Source organism: Fundulus heteroclitus, chromosome 14, assembly GCF_011125445.2.
Source record: "Fundulus heteroclitus isolate FHET01 chromosome 14, MU-UCD_Fhet_4.1, whole genome shotgun sequence".
NCBI classification, from domain to species: Eukaryota; Metazoa; Chordata; class Actinopteri; order Cyprinodontiformes; family Fundulidae; genus Fundulus; species Fundulus heteroclitus.
In genome coordinates, this window is record NC_046374.1 from 15,065,999 (window position 1) to 15,092,386 (window position 26,388).

Below are 26,388 nucleotides of genomic sequence, written 5' to 3' on the forward strand. Positions count from 1 at the left end.
CCTATTTGAAACATCTAACCCAAACTGCCTGGATGCCAGCTTGATCTAGGCCACGGGTTCCCAAATTTTAACGTACAACCCAAAGACACTGGTGACCCCCCTTTGGGTAGCCATATTTTTTTTGTCTTTTTTAAATATGAGAATAAAGCCAAAAGAGTAGTATTTTCTGAAGAACTCTATGAAGAAGTGCAGCTTTCCTCCTGCGTTAAAAGGAGAAATATTGAGCATATAGGTGCTGCGGTATGCTCTCTATAGAGCTGGGCTTTCAAGAGAATCTCCTCTGCTAAGCTTGCTAGGTCCATCATAACTATGGAGGTTATAACCTGATTGATGAATCTGCTGCTCAAGCCTGTAAATGTGCAATACAAGACAAGATACCTGAAATAATTTATTTTGGTTTATTTTTTTGGTCTTTGTATGATTCAAGAATTTATTTCTATACTCAACTGTTGTGGGATTCTGGAACAAAATTCAATTTGCATGCAGATTCATTAAAAAAGGTGTGAAGAAAGGAAGTCCCCAGGCTTCTTGTCTGACCTACTGTGTGTCTGAGAGCTGTTGCACAGACCAGGAGCCTAACAACTTTCAGACACCTAAGGAACCAGAAGTTTTCCTGCAGTTTGAGAACTCCTTGTTTAGGGTAGGATGGTGTTTGGCCAATATTTAAAGCTTTATGTGTAGAAGAATAAAATGTATTCTGGATATAACAAGGAGCCAACAGAGAAAAGGTAAAACGGGAATAGGATGAAATATTTATTCTCATCAGGACTCTTGTTGCATCATTTTGGATGAGTTGAAGGTTCTTTGCAGATTTCTGAACTTTCTCATAATGAAATAGTCTAATAGACTCAACCTTGATTTTTTTTTTTACTCATCTCTTACTAAATTTGACCAAACTACTGAAGAGAAGGCAAGCATTCTTTAAAAAGTATTTTGAAATCTGGGATTACCCATATTTACGGAAACCTAATGCTGAGCATCTCCATAACAGTGAAGATTTATCCAGTTTTCTGAAAAAAATCCTGCAGTTCACTGAGAAGAAAGTGACACATTGAAGGGCCACTTGTTAGGCAATGGTGCCATCTACTGGCTATCATAAGGTATTCTTGCTGTTATTTTCAGCTACACAATTTCAGCAGTTGGATTTGTACAAATCTTTGGATTTATTGTCCATATATTTAAATATTTAAGTCATTATGACTAAGAGACAAGATATATATATATATATATATATATATATATATATATATATATATATATATATATATATATATATATATCATTAAATGTTTTGCTTGATCTTGCCTGTTTCTCACCTGCAAAAAGGTCACATTTAGTAACAGTATAATTCACCGTTCATCCCTGCACTTCTCTTTAGAAGTCACTAAAGTAGATACTTTTCAGACACTGTACCTCTCCCTGTCCTTTTAAGTAGGATTTAAACCAGTTGATTGCTGTACCAGAAAGGTCGATCCAGAATGGTATTGCACAGTATTGAATGCTTCACTGAGGTCCAATAAAACCTGCACTGTGGTTCTTCCACAGTTTGTATTTATATGGATGTCATTAAACTCCTTGACAAGGGCGGTCTCTGTGGTGAATACAGAAACCTCACCTACCCCACCCCTGCCCCCTGCTCTACATCATGTCCTACACAACCTGAGGACCTCACCCCTCCCCCTACTGTCACCTCTACAGTGTCCTTCACTCCTGACCTGGTGAGAAGACAGCTGACCAGACTCCACTCCTGCAAAGCTGCAGGTCCAGATGGTGTATTAACCAGCGTGTTCAAAGCTTGTGCCCACCAGCAATGGCGGATTCAGGCAGGGGCGCGGGTGGCGCGCGCACCCCCTTTTGGAGACGAAAATGATTTTTTTAGTGCGGACGGGCATTGGGCGGAAGCTGTACTTTTTTTTTTTTTTTACCTCAGAGTGGCCATCGCTCTGGTCGTACTATCTTTGATGTGTCAATCAAACAATTCAACCAATCAAATCAACGACTGAAGACAACATGCTAGCCAATTACAGCTGGAGAGGGGCGGGTCACTTGGTCATACAAATAGCTTTCAGAGCGAAGCCGGCGGCGTGGTGGCTCGGCTGTGGTCACCATCGGTGTTGGTAGAGCGGGATGGATATTCGGTGTGATTACCAAACAATTAGAAGAAGAGACAAAGAAGCAAGCGAGAACGAGCTGGAAGCAGCGCTATTAATTTCTGTTTGAAACGTCTGTTTGAAGTCAACACTGGAGTAAACATTGATGCTAGGAGGGTTAGCTAGACAGCTAGGAGGGTTAGCTAGACAGCTAGCAGCACAAGGAGCAAAACTCAGGAGTAAAACTGCCAAACTGAAGAAACTTGGGTTACTTCAGGTAGAAGGGAACTCTGCTTTGTTCTTATTCTTGTGCTCCTAGCTGCTGTAATTACAGAACCTCTTCTAGTATGAATTTTTATTTCAGTCAGTGTTCAGCCTGACACCATTGCTCATGTTTATGTATGCTAATGCTTGGCTTTTGAGTCAAGACAGCTCTACAGGTTGCTGTATCTCACTGTTAGTTTCCATCTCAAACCAGCATAAAACCTGCCCAACTAAAAAAAAAAAAAAAAAAAAAAAAAAAAAAGCCCAAATCTCAAGCTCTTTTATGTTAAAAGCGCAGAAGTATGAAACACATGAGAACATGCCACTATGTACACAAAATGTACAATCAGTCAACCAAATAACACACAAAATCACTTTAACAACCATGATATATCAACCGGGAAAAAAAACCTTACCTTAATATAAACTTAATTTGTCTTATAGAGCTCAATAAAACATTTTTCTTTTAGTAGAACTCAACCCCTCTAGGGGGATTTTCAGAGACCAATACAATTTCATAGTGACACTTGATTAACCATTATTATTTTCTTGTTTTATTATAACAATCAATATTATTCATAATATCTATTATTCATTGATGATGTCAGATTCGACTCATTTAAAAAATAATTGACCAGTAAAATGAGTTCAATGAGATGGCATTTTATTAAAATGGTTTTAGTTTTTTTCCAGACATGGACAACCATTGTGATATATATTTTGTTAGTAATTCTTTCTAAAAGCCCAACAAATGTAAAAAGCTTCCCAAATTTTTACAACCAGCCCATAACCTATTTTAGCTCATTGTGTTCAAAAGAAGCCTAATTGGGTGGAAAGCTGCCTAATTTGGTAACACTGAATAAACTATATCTTTTTGTTTGATTTTTTTAGATTTTGGGATTTTATTGAGAGTTTGTTTCTTAACACTGTAGGAGATGTCACAGAGCCACTGTTCAGCCTAAAGCATGTAAAATGCTTTTTTTTTTTTTTTTTTTTTAAGGTGTGCCCCCCTGAAAAGTGTAATGCCCTCCTGTAATTTGTTTCTGCAGCCAGGTCTGTCCGAGCATGAATTTGAATTGCTCACAGCTCAGGTCTCGCGTTATTACAACGCGATTAAAACTATTTCAAAGCAACTTGCATATGATGAACGATGAGAGTGAGAAATAGATCTTTACATCATATAAAGATGATCTACCATCAGGATCAACATTCAGGCAGGAAATGAAGTTGTGGCACACAAAGTGGTCATCATCAGTGGAAAAACTCAGCTCTCTCCCTGAAATTCTAAGGATAACATATATGAAGTGCTACCCAAACATTTCTATGATTCGTCACCTTCTGTCAGTTATATGGAGCCAGATGGGTCTCGATATTCACAAATGCACAAATAAATCCACACACACACAGGACAAGATCCACGCAAGCACAGGCCCGATTCATGCAAGCACAAAAAAATCCACACATGCACAAAAAAATCCACACGTGCACAAAAAAATCCACACGTGCACACAAATATCCACACGTGCACACAAAAATCCACACATGCACAAAACAATCCACACGTGTACAAAAATATCCACACGTGCACAACAAAATCCACACGTGCACAAAAATATCCACACGTGCACAACAAAATCCACACGTGCACAAAAAAATCCACACATGCACAAAACAATCCACACACACACAGAACAAGACCCACACATCCACAGCTCTAGGCTTTAAACTTCACAGCATTTGTGTGTGGATTTTTGAGACTGTCCTGCCGTCTTGGGATTCACACAAGCATTTTTTTTAAACAGAGAGTGGTTTGCAACCAATCAGAAGCCTCCCTTGTATAAGCCAATCACTGGAAAGTACTCCACGTGGGCTGACTTACTCATAAGCCAATCACATACAACCTGTTCAGGAAGCGCGTAGTATGAACACAATGTGCTCTCAGGCTTCAGCGGGCAGCAGCCGTTTGTCTCCCTCTCTCTCCGCAGGTGTTTGCACATGAGCGGAGGCGCCCAGCTGCAGGTGTCCGCTTCCACCCCCCCCCCGGCCTCAGAGCCGACGTCAAAAAACGCTTCTCTGCTCCCTTCAAGTCGCTCCGGATCCGCCCGCAGCGCTCCTTGGTCTCTGAGCTCCCAACATCTAACTCCGCGGGCCTCTTTCGTCTGATCTCCAGCCGGCCAGCAGTGATTCCCTCCGTTACCTGCTTCTCCGGTGCTCTGACGATTCGCCTCTGGCGCCCATGTCCCGCCAGCCCTCTGGCGGATAGGGCGGTAAAGTTGGATATTAAAGCTCCGCGGAATCAGCGGCATCTCGCTCACGGTTGATCCGGCTGATGGACCCCGATTTCAGCCAGCATCTCTCAGCTGCTCCCTCCTCTCACACGCTGTGGGAACTAAGCACTCTTGAGAAATAAAAATCAATAAAATTCATCTCTTGGGATCAGCTAAGATAAAACGAATATAAAATCATGCCAATAAATAACATCTGTAAGGCACACTGTTTTTATTCCATTTTAATCTGTTAATTTTTTAAAGATATTTGTAAGACAAAAGTTGGGATTTTTCTTCAATAGCTCCCTGGTCATGTGACTCACTGACTCAAAACCTGTGTTAAATTGTTCTATATTAGCCTGATGGGCCACACATTTTTATTCCATTTTAAGCCTTTTTATATTTTAAGATTTATTTATAATTAAATATTTCTTCAATAGCTTCCAGGTCACTGACTCCAAATCTGTGTGAAATTGTTCTACATTAGCTAGATGAGGCACAACCTTGATGTTGAAACAAAGGACAGTTTCATTGACATAACAATTTCACACAGATTTGGAGTCAGTGAAATATTTAATGAGTCACATGACCAGGGAGCTATTGAAGAAAAATCGCAACTTTTGTCTTTACAAAGTTTTGTAAAGACAAAAGTTTTTGTCTGTACGGCGAGGCCGATGAGAGCTCGGAGGGAATCACTGCTGGCCGGCTGGAGATCAGACGAAAGAGGCCCGCGGAGTTAGATGTTGGGAGCTCAGAGACCAAGGAGCGCTGCGGGCGGATCAGAAGCGACTTGAAGGGAGCAGAGAAGCGTTTTTTGACGTCGGCTCTGAGGCCGGGGGGTGGGAGCGGACACCTGCAGCTGGGCGCCTCCGCTCATGTGCAAACACCTGCGGAGAGAGAGGGAGACAAACGGCTGCTGCCCGCTGAAGCCTGAGAGCACATTGTGTTCATACTACGCGCTTCCTGAACAGGTTGTATGTGATTGGCTTATGAGTAAGTCAGCCCACGTGGAGTACTTTCCAGTGATTGGCTTATACAAGGGAGGCTTCTGATTGGTTGCAAACCACTCTCTGTTTAAAAAAATGCTTGTGTGAATCCCAAGACGGCAGGACAGTCTCAAAAATCCACACACAAATGCTGTGAAGTTTAAAGCCTAGAGCTGTGGATGTGTGGGTCTTGTTCTGTGTGTGTGTGGATTGTTTTGTGCATGTGTGGATTTTTTTGTGCACGTGTGGATTTTGTTGTGCACGTGTGGATATTTTTGTGCACGTGTGGATTTTGTTGTGCACGTGTGGATATTTTTGTGCACGTGTGGATTTTTTTGTGCATGTGTGGATTTTTTTGTGCTTGCATGAATCGGGCCTGTGCTTGCGTGGATCTTGTCCTGTGTGTGTGTGGATTTATTTGTGCATTTGTGAATATCGAGACCCATCTGGCTCCATAAGTTATACCTGTTACGAGGTACAGCTACGTCCATTTTACTAAATAAATATAATTTCTGGAAATAAAGAAAATCTTTGTTTGATTAATTGTTGATAAGAATATTTTTTTAAGGATAATTATTTCTTCAAACTACTTTTTAACCTTGTGCATGCTGTAAAAACCAAGAAATTTTGTCTTAAAAATTCTTTTTCAATTAAAATAATATAATCATGCTAATTCCACTTATGTTCATCCATTAAAATGATTATCAATTCAAAAACCCATAGATGAATAATTAGGGTAGTGTGGAAGAGTAAAGATGGCATTCTATGGTCATTTAGCCTCACATTGTCTTGACATGACCCTTACGTGCGCACCCCCCTTTGAAAAATCCTGGATCCGCCCCTGACCAGCTGTGTAGAGTTTTTAGCCTAGTCTTCAGCCTGAGCCTGCACCTCCAGAGAGTCCCCGTGCTGTGGAAGACGTCCATCTGAAATGTATTGTACTTAAGTATGAAAATTACTGTAAAAATAGATGAACTCAAGTAATAAAAAGTATATGTAAAAAATAAAACAAAGCAAATGCAGTTTGAATGACATTTTTTCGCTTTTGGTAAACTTTGAAAGTCAAATTCACTTGAAATAATATAAACAACCAAGTGCAGGAGAAATTTAGACCAAGTTTAGACAGAAAATATAACCTTTTTGTAAGCTTTCAGTTTTCCTTCTTCAAGTAAGGTCAGTGCTATGCACTTTAAAATTGTACACAACCAAGAGTAGGCAAAGGGGGTGTATACTAAGAACATGGTTAAGTGATAAACCAGGTTTAGTTAAACTACTGGAAGTGGTAAACCTGCTAATAGATACACCTGCAGGTTATCATTTAGTTGAGAAAATTAGGACTCTCTGCTATTAGATGCTTTACCTATACTACAAGGTTAATTTAACCTGCTTTACTACTGAATCAGCTTCATATCCTGTTAGTGGTGATGAGCAAGCCCAGGGAAGTCCCGACTTTGTCGCAGTCAATCAGTAGGTGGGGTCAAAACACTTGCGTGCATGAGTCTCTCTCTCTCTTTTTGTAACGAGTAACTAAACCAAACATTGAAAATGTATTGGAGTAAAAGTATGCAATTAAGTTCAGAAATATAGTGAAGTAAAAGTAATCAAAAAATGTTATACTCGAGAAAAGTATAAAGTACTCCAAAATATACTTAAGTACAGTAGTGAAGTATTTTTACTTCGTTACTATACAACACTGCTCACGTCTAGAGACCGGTGGCACTGACGTCCCATATCATGAAGACCTTTGAGAGGCTAGTCCTGGAGCAGCTAAGGCCCATGGTCAGGCCCTTCACTGATCCACTACAGTTCACCTACCAGCCCCGCCTGGGAGTCGAGGACAGCATCATCTTCTGTCTATACTGAGTCTATACTCATCTGGACAAGCCGGCGAGCACTGTGAGAATCATGTTCTTTGATTTCTCCAGTGCCTTCAACACCATCCGTCCAGCTCTACTGGGTGAGAAGATGACCGCGATGCAGGTGGAGGCCCCCATCGTGTCCTGGATTGTTGATTACCTGACGGGCAGACCACAGTATGTACGCCTACAGAACTGTGTGTCTGACAGAGTGGTCAGCAACACTGGGGCCCCTCAATTATTAAACAGTTGTAATCAACACATATCACAGATAGGAGGTCATTAAATTGATTTATAAAGTTTGATTTGAACTTAGGAGGCCTGTCCACCTTCAAGAACATAGTTTGTACCGGTCTCTTTACCTTGAGAGCATAAAAGAGTCTAATTTTCCCAGAAAAACCTTTTTAGACTTTAATGAATCATTAAACAATGTTGCCACTCCTCCACCTTTCCTTTGCTGTCTGCTCTCACAATGAAGATTGTAGTTTGGAGGAGTCGACTCTATCAGAATAGGTGCTTTATTAAATTCATGTAACCATGTTTCTGTTAAAAACATTACATCAAGATTATTGTCAGTAATAAAGTCTTGATTAAAAATTATTTTCCTGACAGAGATCTAATGTTTAATAAAGCCAGTTTAAATGACTTGGTGGTTGATATTGTCTCTGTGGCAGGTTGCATCTGACAGTTTATGACTTTTAAGTATGATAGTTTATTCCTGTTTGTTATAATTTTAGCTTTCTTATTTCTGCCACGTATCATCAAAGATATATCACAACTATGTCCGACAAAAGGCCCAAGCTGATGCTGGAAATTATCATGTCTGATAAGGTTGCTGATAGGGCCTGGCGTGTATCCCAGAGAGGTCATCTAGAAGTAGGGGTAGGAAAATTCATATCTAAGGGTATGGAAATCTCAGTAATGATGAGAGACGGTAGGCTACTAATGGTGCTGTGGTGGCTGGTGTGTGATGGGCTTGACAAAATGTGAGACCCCAAATCAGATTTTATTTAGGGCCTGTGGGGCAGTTCTGATTATCTAACAAGAAGAACACAACACACACCTAGCTCTGCGTGCTAAAACCTGAAGTCATGGTCTTTCTGGACCAGCTTATAAAACTGCCAGTTCATCTCCGAAAGACCCACATTTGAACCAAATACCTTCATCCTATTAGAACGACACCAAAACAAATCCCTTCACCTAGCTATACAGTATTACATCCAGACTAAAGTTAAGTTTAAGATGGACAGACATATTAGAGACAGATGTCATATACCTTTAGGTAAAAATATTTATATTACTTAAACAGACAAAAGAAGAATTTGTGGTATAGGCAAAATAACTTCAGAATAAAAGTCTTGCAGATATAAGTTTGATGCTAATGAAAGACTTTTACTTTATAATGAACATGAACAAAAATAACTGTAACAATTTTGATTTCTGAGCGCTTGATTCTGCAGTTTTACTTCCTGTGCCACACAGGTATGGACGTCTGTCTGGGAGCCACGCCATCACTGCAGGGGATGAAGTAGGAACTGGTCTTCAGACACTCAGGAGTGAGCTTCAGACACACGAAGCAGAACTCCACCTGGCAGCGAGGACAGATGATGTTCTTGCAGCCCGTCTTGTCGTGCTCCACCTTATTTCCACAGGTGGGACAGGCCCGGATGGAGGGACAGGCATCGACCCCCCGCACCTCAGGAAAGGAGGTGGTCTTGCAGGTCCTGAGGAGTTCCAGGTCATGGTTGATGCAGCCGTCGTTACTGCAGCGATCAGAGCGTGGAGCTGGACCTTTCCAAGGCTTCAAGCACTGCCAGCAGAACTCGATCTCTTTCTTTTGATCTGCTTTGCACACTAGGCACTTTACACAGAGGTTAGTCAGGTCCTGTCTCTCAATGAAGGTCTTACAGCCAGGACACTGTGAGAAAAAGACACAATAGATGGTGTAGAACAGTTGCTGTCAAAGTCAATCTGAATTTAGAGACCCTTACTGCTTTAAATTCCTGGTACTCTGCAGCAGCCAGACGCGCAATGTTCTCCTCAAAGTACTGCATTTCTTCAATGCTCAGGTCTGCCAGGCGCCGCACCTCACGATAAGACCACAGAGCTCCACATTTCTCCTGGGTCTCTTCATTTATAGCAGGACACCTGAACTTGTACTGGCCCTAAGAGGTCAAGAAATACACAACATTTAACTGTAAACTTGCAGCAGAACTGATGTGGGGTTTGAACATCTGGGTTAAGACTTGGGGCGGAAGGTATATTCTGTGGCTTCATTTTAAACACACGTCACAAAGATTTGGGATTTCTATACTACAGGCAAATGTCTCTTTTTAGAAAGGCAGATGAAGAAACACCACCCAGCTTACTGAATACTGTGATGTTTTAATCAACCTTTAAACATGTTTTCCACCACTAATATCTGGTAACTTTTTCATAAGAAAAGGAAGAAAAATTAAATTCAAGGATATCTGAAATAAAAAACAAAACTTGAGAACTGTTGACAAATAGGTCTGTCTGGCTTTAAACGCCCCAAAATGTAACCATAACAGTGTCAGTGCTGAAGGTGACATGAAAAACAATGATTATCTGTCATCATGGCACCAGTTAGGGGCTCAGACATATCAAGCAGGAAGTGAACATTTTTCCTTCGTGTTTATGTGTTAGAAATGTGAAATCCGGCCAAGGATAACAGTTTGAGCAATTTTGACAAGAGCCAGATCTCTTAACTTACTTCACTGTATTTAAAGCTATAGTTGGTAATCCTGTTTAGAAACACTTTTTGTGACACTAGGTGAAATGGTCCTTCCATCCTAAAAGTAGTCAATAGATTTTGAAAAAGGAGGTTAAAAAAATCAATCTCTTTTGGATCTGCAGGCCTGTAAAAGCTCTAACCAATCCCTAGTCTTGGCATCGAAGAGCAGAGATTTGTCAGAGGATTGGTTCTGCTCTCAACCTCCTCTGTCCCACAAGTTATGGGGGTATCGCTTTATCTATTGGTTTTCCAACATGCCAATCATTCTGACACGATCATGCAACACCGATGTGCGTACCAAAGTGGTTTTGGCCAATCACATTGCAGTATTATGGTTTAAGGCAGGTGACAAAAGCAACAGTGGCAGAGCCCACAGCCAAACCAAAATAAACATACCAGCGCAGGAAGATAGACACGTAGCTGCTCATATCATATCTTTTGTCAGAATCCACTACTGTCACGAGTGTCACTATCCAAATAAGTGTGCCTTGACCAGTGCAGCTTGTTGTGGAGACTAGTCGCGTGTAAGTTCATGTGTTTTTGTGAGCATCAGTTATGTGTGTCTGTTTGGGTGAAAGTGTTTATATTTCCGTGAACACTCTCCAGAGGCCATTGTCCTTGATGTTATCAGCTGGACAACAGTTCAGAAAGCATCCGCAGCGGGGGAGTGGGTAGCCGTGGAGAGTTTCTGAGCATTCTACGCCATAACAATCCGGGAGTAGAGATAGGGAAGGCATAATCCAAATACTTTATTTGTTATGAGGACAAGTTGCACTGACTTTCCCATCAGCTTTAAGTCTTTGCTGGCTCCAAATGGCAAATCCAATATCCCAAATTGTTGGACTTTTCCGCATTTCACTTCCAGATTTTATCCCATCTCCCCTTGAGTTCAACCACCGAAGCCAGTCTGTGTTCCAGCACATACAGCTTTTCGGCTCTGCTCCTCCACCTTCCAAAACTGAACGTTCACCGCCTTAGTGAGCACGTCACATGCAGCCAGCAGCCTGATCAAGGCCAAATGGTTACCGACATCCGCTGTATTTGCTGATACATCAAAAATCCACCAAAACCAATAAGTAGAAATCCAAGTATTATGAATCCAAACATGTATACGTCTCCACGTCCAGGAATGACAAGTCGAAAGACACACCGTTTTCCATCCAAGAATATAGGGTGTTGGTGTATCCCACGAGATGAGTCAAATCGGGACAGGACGGGTCCCCCTTTCGCTGCCTACCCGTCGAAAAATTTAACAATAGCATTGAGAGACCAGCTTACCAGATCCATGTTTTTCAGAGTTCGGTGATATGAAGAAAGTGCATAGCAGCAGAAGCAGAAGAGGTGGGAGGGTGGCTGAAGAGCTGAAGAGGAGAGAAAAAACACGACCAACGAAGAGAGACAGAACACTTTGTTTCCTAAAAATCCATGTTTAATTTTTAGCTGCAAAAAGTTCCCAATAAAATATATATTTTTTTTAATTGGAAAAAGGTTATATCTGTCATGATTTTGTCTTGGATGAACCCGCACACACACACACACACACACACACACACACACACACACACACACACACACACACACACACACACACACACACACACACACACACACACACACACACACAGAGCTGGTTTCCAGAGTTTATTGAAGTAGCAGGAAGTGGATGATGAAAGCCAGAGTCATTTACCAGACGGAGGTTGCAGGGATACAGGAACTGGCAGACGGGAACAGGACCAGGAGACGAGCAGGAACAGGACAGACATGATGTTCAGAGTGGAAACGAACCGGTGACAAACTGAGGTGAGTCTTTATAGTGGTGAGAGCAGGTGGAGTGAGTCCAAAATGATTGCAGCCTGCCAGGTGTTCCCAATCAAGGCTGCACTGGGGAAGGAGCCGGAAAATGTTCAGAATGCAGCCTTCAGGCTGCATCATGATAATGCCCCCCACCCCCCTCCCTCAAGGTCGGCTTCGAGACGACCAATAATCACCTTGCCTGGGCGGGTGGAGGGGGGTATCTTTATGGCGGGCAAAAACAAAACAAAAAGCCTGGAACCTTTCGGGTGCAGGTACCTCTCGGGCGCAGAAACTCGGGAGTGCAGGATCCCTTGTCGGCGCAGGAACCAAGTGGACGTGGGGAAGGCGTCGGAACCCATGAGCGCAGGACCCTCTGTAAGCGCAGAACCTTTGAGACTGCCAGAACCTTTGACAGCGCCGGAACCAGACGAACCAGAGGCGGGCGTCGCAGCACAGCGACCCAGGCGAGACGAAACCAGAAGCGAAGCGTCGCAGAACAGCGACCCAGGCGAGATGAAACCAGAGGCGAGGTGTTGCGGCACAGCGACCCAGGTGAGTCGAACCAAAGGCGAAGGCACCCACGGAGATCTTGGGCTGAAGCGGAGACGGATCCAGAGTTTTGCCAACTCCTGCACCAAGCTCTGTGTGTGACTGAGTTCATCCTTTGACCGGTTCATTCTGTCATGATTTTGTCTTGGATCAACCCGGTCACAGCACACACACACACACACAGTTGGTTTCCAGAGTTTATTGAAGCAGCAGGAAGTGGACGATAAAAGCTAGAGTCATTTTACCAGACGGAGGGTGCAGGGGTACAGGAACTGGCAGACGAGAACAGAACGGAGCAGACAGGACCAGGACCAGGAGACGAGCAGGAACAGGACAGGCATGATGTTCAGGAGACTGAAGACGAACCGGTGATCAGGGAGAGACAAAGGTGAGTATATATAGTGGTGAGACCAGGTGGAATGAGTCCAAGATGATTGCAGCCTGCCAGGTGTTCCCAATCAAGGCTGCAGTGGGGAAGGAGCCAGAAAATGTTCAGAATGCAGCCTTCAGGCTGCATCATGACAATATCATGGCCCCTGAGTGGCGTCAACTTGGCAACGTTAGCTTGCAGAGAAGAAAATTTGGACACGCTGCTTTAAAGGATTTGATGAACCTGTAGGTCTGAGAATAATGATGCCTGGGTGTGGCTAGTGATACTGAACCAAACAAATCAGGTTCATTACATTTAATTGAAGATTTAGGAAAACTGTAATGTTCTGTTCTGGTTTATGTTATTATTTTGGTTAAAGTTAGTTTTCCTGTCTTGGATTAGTTTGTATGTTACTTTGGTTCAGTATTTTGTCTAGTTCAGTTCTGTCCTGTTTCCTGCCACTTGTCCTGTCACTCTTTCAGCCACTTCTTCTTCTTATGATTAGTTCCACCTGTTGTGTTTAATTAGCTCTCCCTCTCTCCTTTGTTCTCCTGCCTATTTATACCTGCCTCAGTTCTCTGCTCCCTGCCAGAACGTCACATATGTGTTGCTTTCCTCATTCACCTGTCCGGTAAGAGTTTCCCAGCATTCTTGTTATCTGCATGTCTGATTTCTTGTCCTTATCCCATTGCCTATTTTTTGAGTCTGCCCAGTTCGTCTATTTTTGTTTTTGCCTTCCTTGGATGTCTTCTCTGTACCTGGCTGTGGATTGTTTTCTGTATACCTGCCTAATCCTCCCTCGTCATCACTCCAATAAATCCTGTGAAGCATAAAACTCTAGTGTCTGGCTGAATACCGGGTTCATCTTCTGATCACAAATCATTACAAGAACAAGGTGGATGATTCAGTTTCCCAACGGCAAGACACAAAAGTGTAAGAAACACATAGAAAAACATATAGAAAATATGTGAGGAGGCGAAATGTTTTTCAACAGATCTGTTTCTAAAATAATAGCAAGCTTTTCTAAAATATAGTGTCAGGTTTCTGAAGTTTTGGTCTGTCTGCACTACATTTTCCTCCACCAGAGGTCGCCAGTATCCATTCTTGAAGTGGCTGATTCCTGAGCTCGTGGTTCACAAGCGTGTTTGCTTCAAACCTGAGACTGATCTTCATCAGTAGGGATCCTAGGGTGCTGTCTGCCAGTCCATCGTTGCTGAGTTATTGTGCTGCAGTGGCAAAGACTCCTGCCATCTGAGTTCTTTGAGCTAGTACTTTCAATGTTTTTCCTTGCAACTTCATACTTCTCCAGTGTTGCTCTTTGAAGGTCCTCAAGCGCTTCCTAGTGCCAATCCCTGTGTGATCCTGGCTTCATCATCATTTACTCTCAAATTATCTAATGTTTTGGATCATCCTTCCTACCTGGTAGCTTCCTGGACTCTCACCTCCCATTAATCTTTGTGCATCCCCTCCGTTCCCCAATTTATCTCCATCACAAGTCCTTTGGATCCTTCGAGCAAATTCCAGAGCCCTGGTTAAATCCTCCCTGTCTCCATCCTCATTGTCATCAGTAAGCCTTCTCTGTTTTTATTACAATATTCTCATCACCCATTCCCTCGCTCACCCGTTTCTCTCCCTTCCAGTCTCCTGAGTTGTAATCCTTAACCTGGTCACTCATAATCACTTATAATTGTCAATCAATCTTTTGTACTTCCTCCCAGTCACCCGACAGTAATGTGCACGTGGGTCAGACAACTGAACATTATGTCAGACAGATTGTTAGAAAAGTGGATACCGCTTTAACCCTCTAACCCGTCTTTAATGTGTTTCTGAAACTCAGACGTAGGCAAGAGGGTAAAACATGAGATCTTATCCATGCAAAAAGAAAAATAAATAAATGAATTCATTAGTTTGTACTTGTAATGTTTCTTTGACATGCAATGCAAGGTTTAACCACTGTTCAACCAAATGCATCATTTGAATTCCAGATCAACAGAGAAAGAGATCAACCTGGATCAAGTGAATTGGGATACACACTTGTTATAAGAATTATTATTCTGAAGTCACTATGGCCTCACACACTCGGACAGAGGAGGCCTGGAGACCTGATGTCTGTGTATAAGTTCCACTGTTTGCCGAGTGCAAGGCTGAATGCTGCGTAGAATGATTATTGTCTATGATAGACTGTCTTTGTTATGTCTCTAGCCAAGGCCATGGTGCAGTATTAGGGGAAGCCGAAAAGCGAGGCAGGCAGAGACAGGGCAGACAGAGACTGCAGCGGAACCGTGGGGTGCGATTACTTTCCATCTATGTGAATCTCTGCTCTGTTTCTCAATAAAAGTGCTGGAACGTTATTACCACCGTCTCGTCATTTAGTAAAGATGGGAACTCAGTTACTATTGTTTAGAATTCCACCCAAAACTCCGATAACAATTTGGCGTCACGAACAGGATCTCCGACCGACGAGCGAGGGAGTCCGAGGACAGGAGCTGCTTTGGCCGGCCCGGAGAGGTTATCCGGCCTCTGGTACCCCGAATGGATTTTCAAGGGATGTGGAGGAGCTCCTGGTCTCGGAGCGTCTCTGGGCGTCGGCGCGAAGATCCGAACCTTTCTTTCATGAGACGGTAAGGGGATTATTTTCCAGCTCTTTTAAAAACAAACGCAATTGGTCAAAAATGCTTGCAAGCTTTTAAAATTTTAAACCCCATTTTAAAGTATACCTCAAGTAATCTTTAAATTTAAAACTGTAAACCTAAAAGGTAGCAAAAGTAAAAGCCGGAAGAAATAATGAATTATATTTAATCCTTAAGGCAAATAAAACAGGGTTCGCAATACCGAACGGTGACTAAGGTTTAAACATCCATCCATCCATTTTCCAAACCGCTTCTCCCTCATGGGGTCGCGGGGGGTGCTGGTGCCTATCTCCAGCGTTGGTTTAAACATTAAACTAAAATTCAAAATTTAATTAAAATATGTTTTCAGCTGAAATACGGACTCTCATGCTGGGAGAAGGATGGGCAGAATGATTTTCACCTGGAGAACGGGGGACCGGCTGAGCAGGTTGCAGCTGGTCCATTAAAGTCCTCTTGTCTTGGTTTTGTGCAAGAGGCTGTCCACTTCTGTTGTGGATGAAAGCGGCAGGGATGCTTAAGTCCTTGACTGTTGCGAAGACGTTCGCGGCTTTGATAAGTGGGGACCCCGACCATTATACCAAAAAGCCGACCATCAGATGTGAGGCCTTTCATTTTAGTTGGTCGATCGTGCTAAGGACGAGTAGAAAATAATAATAAAAACACAAAAAAAGGTGAAAATAAATAAAAACAAACAAAAAAAAAGTCTGGATGCAGAAGAGTCCGTGTAATGGGTAAAAGGCAGAGTTTCTCAGGGTCAAGCCTAGCCCCAGGGTGAGACGTTCGATTTCATACTGAAAAAAGTAAGGGCCCAGAAGCATGACATGCATAAATGATTTGAAATGATTTGATTAAACATGCAGATTTCTCACATAGGGGTTATTATTATTACTATTATTTTATTTTATTGCAGTACTGCTACTATAATAAAAATAAAATTAAGAGAAAAAAGAAAAGCGAAAATCGGAAAAATTAATAAAAACAGTAAACGGAAACGAAACTAAAAAGGCGTTGCACCGGGGAAGCGTTTACCTGGGGACCGATTAGGCACTTCCGTTGTGGATAAAACTGTTCTGAACTGCTAATAACGCCTTATAACTTTCAAAAATGGGTAAGCGTCCAAGTGTCTGCGAGACAAAGAGTTGTGTCCTTGCGGGGCTGAAGCGTAAAACCGTGTGTGGACGAAACATTCGGGGGGTCGTAACCAGCGCACGCTCTCCACCTTTTAAACTAAGCGGGAACTTAACGCGTTGAAAATACATCTTTCGGCGTTGGCGTTTAAAAATTATGAAAAACATAGAACTATTTAAGATGGGGGAAAAAGCAGGCCTGCACGTGTTTGTCTGTCTGAATGTCATCGTTTGTATGTAACTATACGTATGTATGTATCTATGTAACTAAACGTTCATCTGTGTGAATTAATTCGGGGTAAAAGTAATGTTCATGGTTTCAGAATGTTCATTTGTTTTGGGAGAACTGCAGCTCCGTAATTCAAATGACATTTTAAGCATGGACTATGTTAACAATAGAGGTACAGTAAAAGAGAGATTTAAATAACAAAGTTTGTTTTTTAACATTAAATATCAGGACCAAATTAAATTGATACACGGATAGATTAACATGGCTTGAACGGAAATATTTCAGCTTTGTTAGAAATTGGAAATAAGCGTTACATAAGCTTGTTAAGTTTACTGTTTTACAAATTTAGGCTGAGATCCTATCACTTGTTTTTAGCCCTAAAGTAATTTAAAATTACTGAGATCTTATTGCTTATAATAATAATGATTCATCACAAACCAGTCCAGTTGAAAGAAGTTTAGATATACAAGATTTTTGATTTAAATAGATGAGGGAAAACTGTGCTTTGAACAAACTGTATGGAACTAAATATGGTTGCTTTTCTAAGGGTTTTCTATTCATTTATTTTATTTCTTTTTACTTGGGATTTGAATGCAACTAATGAGAAATTTTGAAAACCGTCAAAATATCAGAAGGCCACGTTACACGCGTCATCAGTTACAAAATCATCTGATGTTATTAGTTATGCTGAGCTGAGGTGAAACCTCAGAGGGACAGTATAACCTGAGAAGGACAATAGATATGATAAACGAATCTGACCATGATTTAAACATCTGAATGTTTATGGCGAGGCTGGGTCTGTGTGTTCTGGCCTGGGGCACGAAAACTGTCAGCGGGAAAAAAATAAAATAAAGCCAGCTTCTGAAGGGTTAAATTCTAATTCTAATGTTGGGTTGTTTTGGGTAGCCTTCTCAATGTGCTTACGGGGAAAACTTATCATTTACAGAGAAACACTAGAAGTTCAAAAAACTAAAAGGGAAAAATCATTGTTTTGAAGTTTCACACTAGACCAATTTAGATTGAAAAGGTATATATGAATAAAAGTATTACTAACAGCAAATACACATGGTCAAAGGACCAGAAATATATCAAAAAGATTTGTAATAAGACAAAAACCTATGTCATATTGGAAAAGATATAATTGTGCTCCTTGGAAAACAATTTTGTTTTAGTTAATTTCTTTCATTTTTTGTTTTCTTTCTTTTGGAGGCATTTTGAACAGAGTTTCAAAGGAAAGGTGAAGAATAGATACCTTCCCAGGATCAGCAAGAAAAAGCATAACAACATCACGTTAAAGGGACACTAAGGGGACCAGGGTTTTAACTGCATGCTATTAACACTCTTGTTTTTCTCTGAGTTATTGCTTTCAGATTAAAGGAGACGCCACCTTTCTGCCAACAGAAGACTCTGAAAAGACAGTGCTAGCAGTGTGGTAAGGAGTTATAATCAGATTTGGACACTAAATTATACTTAGTTTTAACCAAGTTATGCCAGATCTTCCAGCAGGAAAGGTGGTGTCTTAAAGATGTTTGTTGCTTTCTGCTATTAACAGCTCTATCTTTCTGCTTCTTTTTCTTTGCAAAGAAACCTGGTCAATATGATAGGATTGTGCTAACATAGAGATTTAGTCTCATTTTAGACATTCTCAGATGCGAGAGAATGCAGAAACAGTGCCGCAGTGCCATGGGGGCTGATCCTTGGGAGAAGGACTAAAGGTGATGTCATTGACTTCAGCCTGATCCAGTTTTGAGTTTTATTTTGTCAGAGACAAAGTTTGATTTTTATTTATTTTTTATCCTTTTATTTCTTTTATGTTTGTCATGTTAGAGGGAACACTGTAGTTAAAATGTTTGTGACTGTTTTGCTGTAATTTCTTTTCAACCTATGGAGCGTTTTCTTTGGCAAAAATGCTGTCAGAATTCATTCTGTTTGCAGGCATGAGGACTGGAGGATGGACTCTTCATGAGAAGGAGAATGTTGGGCTGCTGATATCAGACATTGGACTGAAAATGGACAATGAAGGACTATGGCTGAGGCATCGGACAACCTTCGACAAAAACACACAGATGAGTTCTGCAGACACGACTTCATGCATTTCACTTCAGATTTTCTTGTACACAATTAAAACAAAACACACATTATGAAACACATTAACATTATGTAAAGGTGAAAACGTTTAAAGAAGCACCTTGATGGAATCATGGAGCAACTTAATAAATTAAGTGAGTATTATATCAACAGTTTAATAAATAAATTAATTAATTCGTTTTCACTATATACGTAGAGTAATCTGAACTTTTAAATAGCATTTCATTTAATGAACATCTTAGAGCAAGCTGATTTCTGCCAATCCGGCAGGCATCAATAAAACGCAAAGAAAAGGTTACTGGCTAAAATGGGTAATGTTGCAATAAAATTAGCATAATGACACATCCTACTAACTAACATGGGTAAATTTAGGATTAAAGCATCAGTGTAAAATGGGTACAATATTTATGGAGATTTAATATCTTTCAACTAGAACACAAATAACTCAAAAGTCTTTTTAACCAGTTAAACATCCTAAGGGAAAAAACACATAACACTGAGTTTAGCTGTTAACCTAAGGGCTTTTAGATCAGGATAATTTAATGGTTATCGTCTTACATACAGAAAAGAAGTAAGATTAATTTAATTAGATTAAATTATGGGGACATTTTGGATCTGGTCAGGATGGTTGGGGGGCTGTGATGATAAAAGGGTAACAGCTTGAAGGTGATATCAATGAATAAAGGTTTTCTCTGAGGAACATCAAAGCAGCAAAGACATCCCACATTGGAACTCCTGTTGTGTAAAGAACATCTTGAACGGCACATAAGGTGAGATCCTTACAATGAGAGACGTTCCACACAGGGGGGTGTGGAGACCCCTGGGGCATGGCACCCAGGACGAGCTGTTGTGGACTTGACACAGCTGGTGGAACCAGAGGGACGACGAGGTGGTCCCACAGGTCACCTGACACCTTACACTGACTGTAAAGGGTTCGGGGTTTTCAGGGTTGCTGAAAACAGAAAGCTTCAGAGAACCTTAACCCTTCCTGACCAGGCACTCAGAATACATAGATCATAGATCAGATTGCAGAGGCCTAGACAAATAGGAACGCAGAGACGCGTTCATCCAAGAACTTCTTAATCAAAGTCCTTAATCCTCATTTTAAGAAGATAAATAAATAAATAATCACAATGTACACAATGTAAGGTTTACTTTATTTTAGGATTAATTTGGGAAATAATTCGGAGTTGCTTAAGTAGCTTTGGTTGTTCAACAATGTTAGAACGTTTTCAAAAGCTCCTGTTCTCTCCTGCTCTCTGCTTTGTTTTGCGTTGTAGAACCTTGGCATCCTTGAACAGTAACAGCATGGTATAAATATTTTGTCTTTTCTTTGCAGAACAGCACCTCACTTAAAAAAAAAAAAAGGGAGAGAGAGAGGGAAAAGCTTTCACATGGAAAGGCTTTCTTTTTCTCAGTTGGGTTTTCAAAATAAAATGGGAAATGTCATGAAACGAATATATTGATGAAATTATGTTGCAGAGAACTTCAACTGTCGGACAACAACAGTTAAGACACACATTGAAAGCATTATGTTAAGAATTACTATGAATTTACTGCAGATACATTTGAACTTAAAGATTACTCTTTTAACTAATAATTAAATTGCAGAATTCTGAGAGCTAAATAATTGTGGACAGAAATATCTTGGTGAAAGTGCTTGAAGGATGTTTTAATAAATGACACAGGAAAGGGGTTTTGATAAGAACACTAATTACACCTTGTTTCTGTTCTCCAGTGGAAACAAGGACTCGTGTCTGCAGACTATCTTTACAAAGTGCTTTATTAGAGAGAAATGCAAAATAAAATGCTCAGTGCCCATCCAGAACTGAACGCTTATTACCATCCAGCTCAGTCCTCCAGCCTGCGAGGAGGAACCAAGAAGAGGACTGGGGATGAAGAAGCCAGAGAACTCTGATTCCTTATTCTTCAACGGGAGGAGTTGCCTGAAGAGACCCTAAGCGCGATTAGATTATTTTCTGCCTTGTGCTTGAATGGCCTGAAGGCTTCCTTAACTTTGCGTTCTTGACGTTTAGAACTCTTCTCATATTGTGTTGCTGTTTGTTTAACTGCTCTCTTCCACTGACTCACATGTTTGATTTTTTTGTGTTATGAGATCTACACTTTAATATTACATCATGTTGATCAATATGGTTTTATGGTAAAAAATGGAAACTGTTTGCTTCAGACACACAAGGATCTATGGTTTATGCACCTTTTGATTTGATATAGGAAGAACCAGGATCGGATTGGCTCTAAAGATCCTTTAATATTAGCTGGTAATGATAACACTTAGATTCAATACAGGGTTTTCAGGCTCAGATTGGCCGAGAGCAGATCTCCCTGGGAGGGGGGCCTTGCCAGTTTTTACTACCCCCTAGGGGTAGCTTTTTCTGGGGTTCCCCTGCCCGCACTGAACCTCTCCTGCCTTTGCTCCTGGTGTTGTAAGTTTGGAGTGGTGGATTATTGTCCATCGTAGGGGTGAGTGGAGAAAGGAGTTGGAGGGTATTCAGGGTGGGGAAGAGTAGACGGATTCGACCTTGGTTACTGAACAGGTTTTAGCTTATCTAGTCTAATGTCATTTCAAAATAATGTGCGCATAGGTACCTAAAACAGGCCTTACCTAATTAGATGAATCCTAAATTGTAGACAAAAGCTAAATCTTTGATCTTGTGTGTTAAAGCTCTATGAAGCATTCATGTTGATGTGTACTAAAAGTTCCAGCACTACCCGGTTCCAACACGGGAACCCTTTGGGTCCCACTTTACGAGTTTACAGAAATGGTTCCTCTGTGCTCTGTTCACATTTTCAAGTGATGGGTCATCTTGTTTTGTCTTGATGCTGAAGACGCCATCATCAAAAAAAAAAAAAAAAAAAGAGAGGAATGTTATAAGAATTATTATTCTGAAGTCACTATGGCCTCACACCACTCGGACAGAGGAGGCCTGGAGACCTGATGTCTGTGTATAAGTTCCACTGTTTGCCGAGTGCAAGGCTGAATGCTGCATAGAATGATTATTGTCTATGATAGACTGTCTTTGTTATGTCTCTAGCCAAGGCCATGGTGCAGTATTAGGGGAAGCCGAAAAGCGAGGCAGGCAGAGACAGGGCAGACAGAGACTGCAGCGGAACCGTGGGGTGCGATTACTTTCCATCTATGTGAATCTCTGCTCTGTTTCTCAATAAAAGTGCTGGAACGTTATTACCACCGTCTCGTCATTTAGTAAAGATGGGAACTCAGTTACTATTGTTTAGAATTCCACCCAAAACTCCCATAACAACACTACAAACTTCCTTCTGGTTATAATTATTTATACATCCTTAAAAAGGTCAGGGCGGCTTACTGCTGTTACTATCATTGCATATCAGCACGTTTAATAATAATAATAATAATAATAATACATTTTATTTAAAAGGCGCCTTTCTAGACACTCAAGGTCACCATACAGAAGGGTAAAAAACAGAATGTCAGAAACAAAATCAAAACAAAAAACATTTAAAAAATACCGAGGCTGGGACAGGGAAATTGATAATCAAAGAGAACAGGCAGTCTTAAACAGATGAGTTTTGAGTTGTGATTTAAAATTTAGAAGTGAGTCCATGTTTCTAAGTAGGGGTGGTAGAGAGTTCCAGGGGCGGGGGGCAGAGCGGCTGAATGCTCCGCTCCCCATGGTGGTGAGACAGGCGGAAGGGACAGACAGGTGTAAAGCAGATGAGGATCTAAGAGCACGGGAGGGGGTGGGAATGTGCAGGAGACCTGACAGATAAGGGGGGGGCTGGGTGGTGAAGGGCCTTGAATGTCACCATGAGAATTTTATATTGAATGCGGAACTGCACGGGGAGCCAGTGAAGCTGTTGGAGGACCGGAGTGATGTGGTGGATAGAGGGAGTTCTTGTTATGATGCGAGCAGCTGAGTTCTGGACCAGTTGTAGTTTATGGAGTGATTTCTGAGGAAGGCCAAAGAGGAGAGAGTTGCTGTAATCCAGTCGGGAGGTGACAAGGCTTTGTGCAACCCCTCCATTGCACAAAGCCTTCTCTGTTTAAGATGTTTGAGACAGTTTATGGTGGCAATGACTAGGGATGGGAATCGAAAACCGTTTCCTGTTCAGAACTGGTTCCGTGTTTTCCAATTCCGTGGCACCGTTTTGGCAGCTCGCTTAACAATTCTCTTTTCGATTCCGTTGTGCCGCGGCTCTGAGCAGCACAACGTTAGCACGGCATTTTTTTATACGCAAGTTATGTCACGTTTTATACGCAAGTTACGCACACGGCATTCAGTAAGCATGTGTGCGTAACTTGTGCACGACGTGACCAGGCTTAAACCAAAACAAAACAAAAGTGGCGCCCCATCGGGTAAACGGGAAAGTTTGGCTTAATTTTAAGGAAGAGAAAGATGGCAACGAGGCGCTTTGCAATCATTGCAAAGTGGCAATTATATCCACGGGAGGAAATAGATCCAACAGGCAGAAACACCTGCGCACACAACATGGAATACATTTTAACGAATGTCGTGTTTTTGATTCTTACCGGACAGAAGCTAAAGTTACGACCGGCATGGAAGGCAGCTCTGGTGGTAAGTAGCTAGTTTTACATCACTGGCTGGTTCCTAGTAAATCATATGCCATTTCTGGAAATAAACCAATTTCCTACCTCTCTTTGGGGTTATTAAGGGAGTGTGCTTTCTCGTTAATCCGGCCCTTCATTGGTAGCATGTTTAATTTGAACTACTGGTAGCTGGAATTATTACAGGATTCTAGCTATTGCAGTGAATGTAACAAAACATGCTATGAAGTTGCTCCGCAGCTCAGGAAGCGAGAGAAAGGTGACGCTCGTTTATTTAAATCAGGGGGAGATGAGTTTATTTCCCAAAATTGTACAGTAATGCTTTTTCATTAAACGGATGCCTTCTCCGTAAGTGGTTATCTAAAGAGAGATTAATAAGCAACTGTCACAACAAACTTACATTTTCTTGTATTCTAAGCAACTCATCCACTGTATTTAAGTTTGTTCTTATATTCCTTTTTTTATTTAAACAAAGATAAATGTTACTCCAGTTGCACATTTGCTGTGGACATCTTGACCTTGTTAGTTTGTAAGGTCGTGTGATAGTTAAGTAAACAAAGTTGATGCTCATCATCAAACTGTTTGTTCTCCCTTTTCCCCCTAATTGGAATCGAAAAGAGAATCGAAAAGGAATCGAATTGTTTCACAGACTCGATAAGGGAATCGGAATCGTAAAAATCTTTTCAATTCCCAACCCTAGCAATGACATCAGGCTTTAAAGGAATATTTAGGTTGTAACATTTGAGTTTAAAATTCCCTTACATTTATACGGTGATGACGGAGAGGAATAGCAACAAAAGAAAAAAAGGGGGGGGGGGGGTTCTTCAAACAACACCTGTATGAAGTGCAACCATAGATTTCATTGGACTTTTGCAGGTTCAGTTTCTAGCCTTGTGAAAGACTATGGACATGGGGTAGTACAATTAATGCGCTGATTGATATAAATTTCTCAGTTTCTTTTGAGGCAGAAATGAATCATACTACAGAGAAATTAGACAAAATTTGACTGTATGCAACAGAAACCTTTTCTCCTTTTTAATATAAGATATAAGAACCTTAAATATAAGAATTTGAGGAACTTAAATTTCTAAATAAAAGCACATTAAAATGTATAAATACTAATACTAATAAAAGAACAAAATGTTGAGTAGAAAAAGTGAGGGATGTCAAAAGGTACCTGATCCAGCAGGCTGCGACACCACCCAGTCAGAGATTGTGGAGTGACAGCATGACCGCAGGACATCTCAGCTCGGAGACAATGGTCTTCATCGTCATCAGAGGCTAAGGACCAGAGGACAGACAGTAAACTGGACACTTTTTCAAATAGTAAATATTATAGTAAAAAAAAATAGAAAAACTGTTTTGATACACAAATATTGGCTTAATGAAAAGTATGTTTAATAAAGTAATGAAATTTTTTTTGACCACTTCTTTCTTTTTTCAAGTTTTGTTAACTTTTATGCCTAGTACAATTTGTTTGGAAAAATATAACAATAACAAAAAAAGTTCTTACATCATCAGCTATGGTATTGTACTGCCAATAACGGCACTTCCCATGTTTTCTTTTCTATCTGTTTTTGTCACATCAAACACACAGGAGTTAGCACTTGATTCCATAACCATTGTTTTTGATGACTGCATGTGGTCTCATAATTTTTTTCATGACCGTATCTACTTGAAGCTTATTTTCAAAAGACAAACGAGCCTCATCAGAACCCATGTTCCAATTTACTGAATGTGACTGTGCAGAGACATAAATAAGGTGTGTAAGCTAAAGCAAACGCATGTTGATATAGTAACAGAAGCAAAGATTTTAGTCCTTACACAGAGGGTCCAGATCATCGGGTCTGTCGACAAATCTCAACGTAGCATCTCGGGGGTCATAACCTTTCTCGTCCTCACCTGCGTTGCTCATTTCAGCTCTATTCGGTTTTCCTGCTTCGTTGCCTGTAAAACAAGGATCTGCCTGCTACCAGGAAATGATCTCTGAGGTTGCAGGCTGCTGCGTCACTCATAAAGCAAACGGTTTGTTTTTACTTTCAGTTTCTTCTGACAAATTTCTATTTACAGAATTTATATGAAATCCAACCACAAGGCATTTATTTGTAGTGTCAAAGTGCTGTTTTGTAATTTAAATGAATACTGCAAGTGGATGCTAGGATGCTATTGATTTTATTGATGACTAAATGATCTTTTAAATGTGTTTTTGCTGATTTCAATTGCAATTACTTAAATGGAGAAAACAATGTTAGTATAAGCAATTAAAATAAAAACATAATTCTTTAAGAATTTTACTGCAGAGATTTGTGGTGAATTCACCATAGTGAAACACCCACCCACCCACACCCACCCACCTACACACACACACACGCACACACACACGCACACACACGCACACACACACACACACACACACACACACACACACACACACACACACACACACACACACACACACACACACACGTCATATGATCACTGCCAGGAAATACAAGGAATTCCTGCAGTTCCCATTTAACGGCATTGAGTCATACAGATTGGTTTTCACAACTGTCAGTACAATAAAAGAAAAACTAAGCGTACCCTTGCAGCTTCCATTGGGTTTAATGGAGAAGTAGATGCCACGTGCTGATAATCACCTAATGGTCATAAATAAATGAGACAACTTCTGTGAAAGCAGTCAGTTGGTTGGTCTTGGGCATAAAGCTTCATGTTGGCCAAAAAGTCTATTGCTAAGGAAAAAAGGGGTAAAGATTTACCCTCTCCAATTCTGGTCAAATACCCATAAAATAACTAAACATACAAGGTCCCAGCTGGTA

At 41.0% G+C, this 26,388-nt stretch overlaps 1 protein-coding gene across 1 annotated transcript; it reads right to left on the minus strand.

The window, feature by feature from the left end:
- Nucleotides 1-8,446: 8,446 nt before the first annotated feature.
- LOC105916834 lies at nt 8,447-25,526 on the minus strand. The gene is made up of 4 exons (XM_012851463.3): nt 25,394-25,526; nt 24,747-24,850; nt 9,455-9,628; nt 8,447-9,381 (listed from the first exon to the last, which is right to left on the minus strand). Exons 1-4 carry the CDS (start codon nt 25,482-25,484, stop codon nt 8,926-8,928), a joined length of 825 nt encoding a protein of 274 aa, XP_012706917.2. The 5' UTR covers nt 25,485-25,526; the 3' UTR covers nt 8,447-8,925.
- Nucleotides 25,527-26,388: the final 862 nt, after the last annotated feature.

Excerpts from the sequence above, each read along its gene's own strand:
- LOC105916834 (XM_012851463.3), bottom strand. The coding sequence starts at position 25,484 with ATGAGCAACGCAGGTGAGGACGAGAAAGGTTATGACCCCCGAGATGCT. Across the intron at positions 24,851-25,393 it reads CGATGATCTGGACCCTCTGT|CCTCTGATGACGATGAAGAC; the intron begins GTAAGGACTAAA and ends TCTGGTCCTTAG. Across the intron at positions 9,629-24,746 it reads GTCGCAGCCTGCTGGATCAG|GGCCAGTACAAGTTCAGGTG; the intron begins GTACCTTTTGAC and ends TTGACCTCTTAG.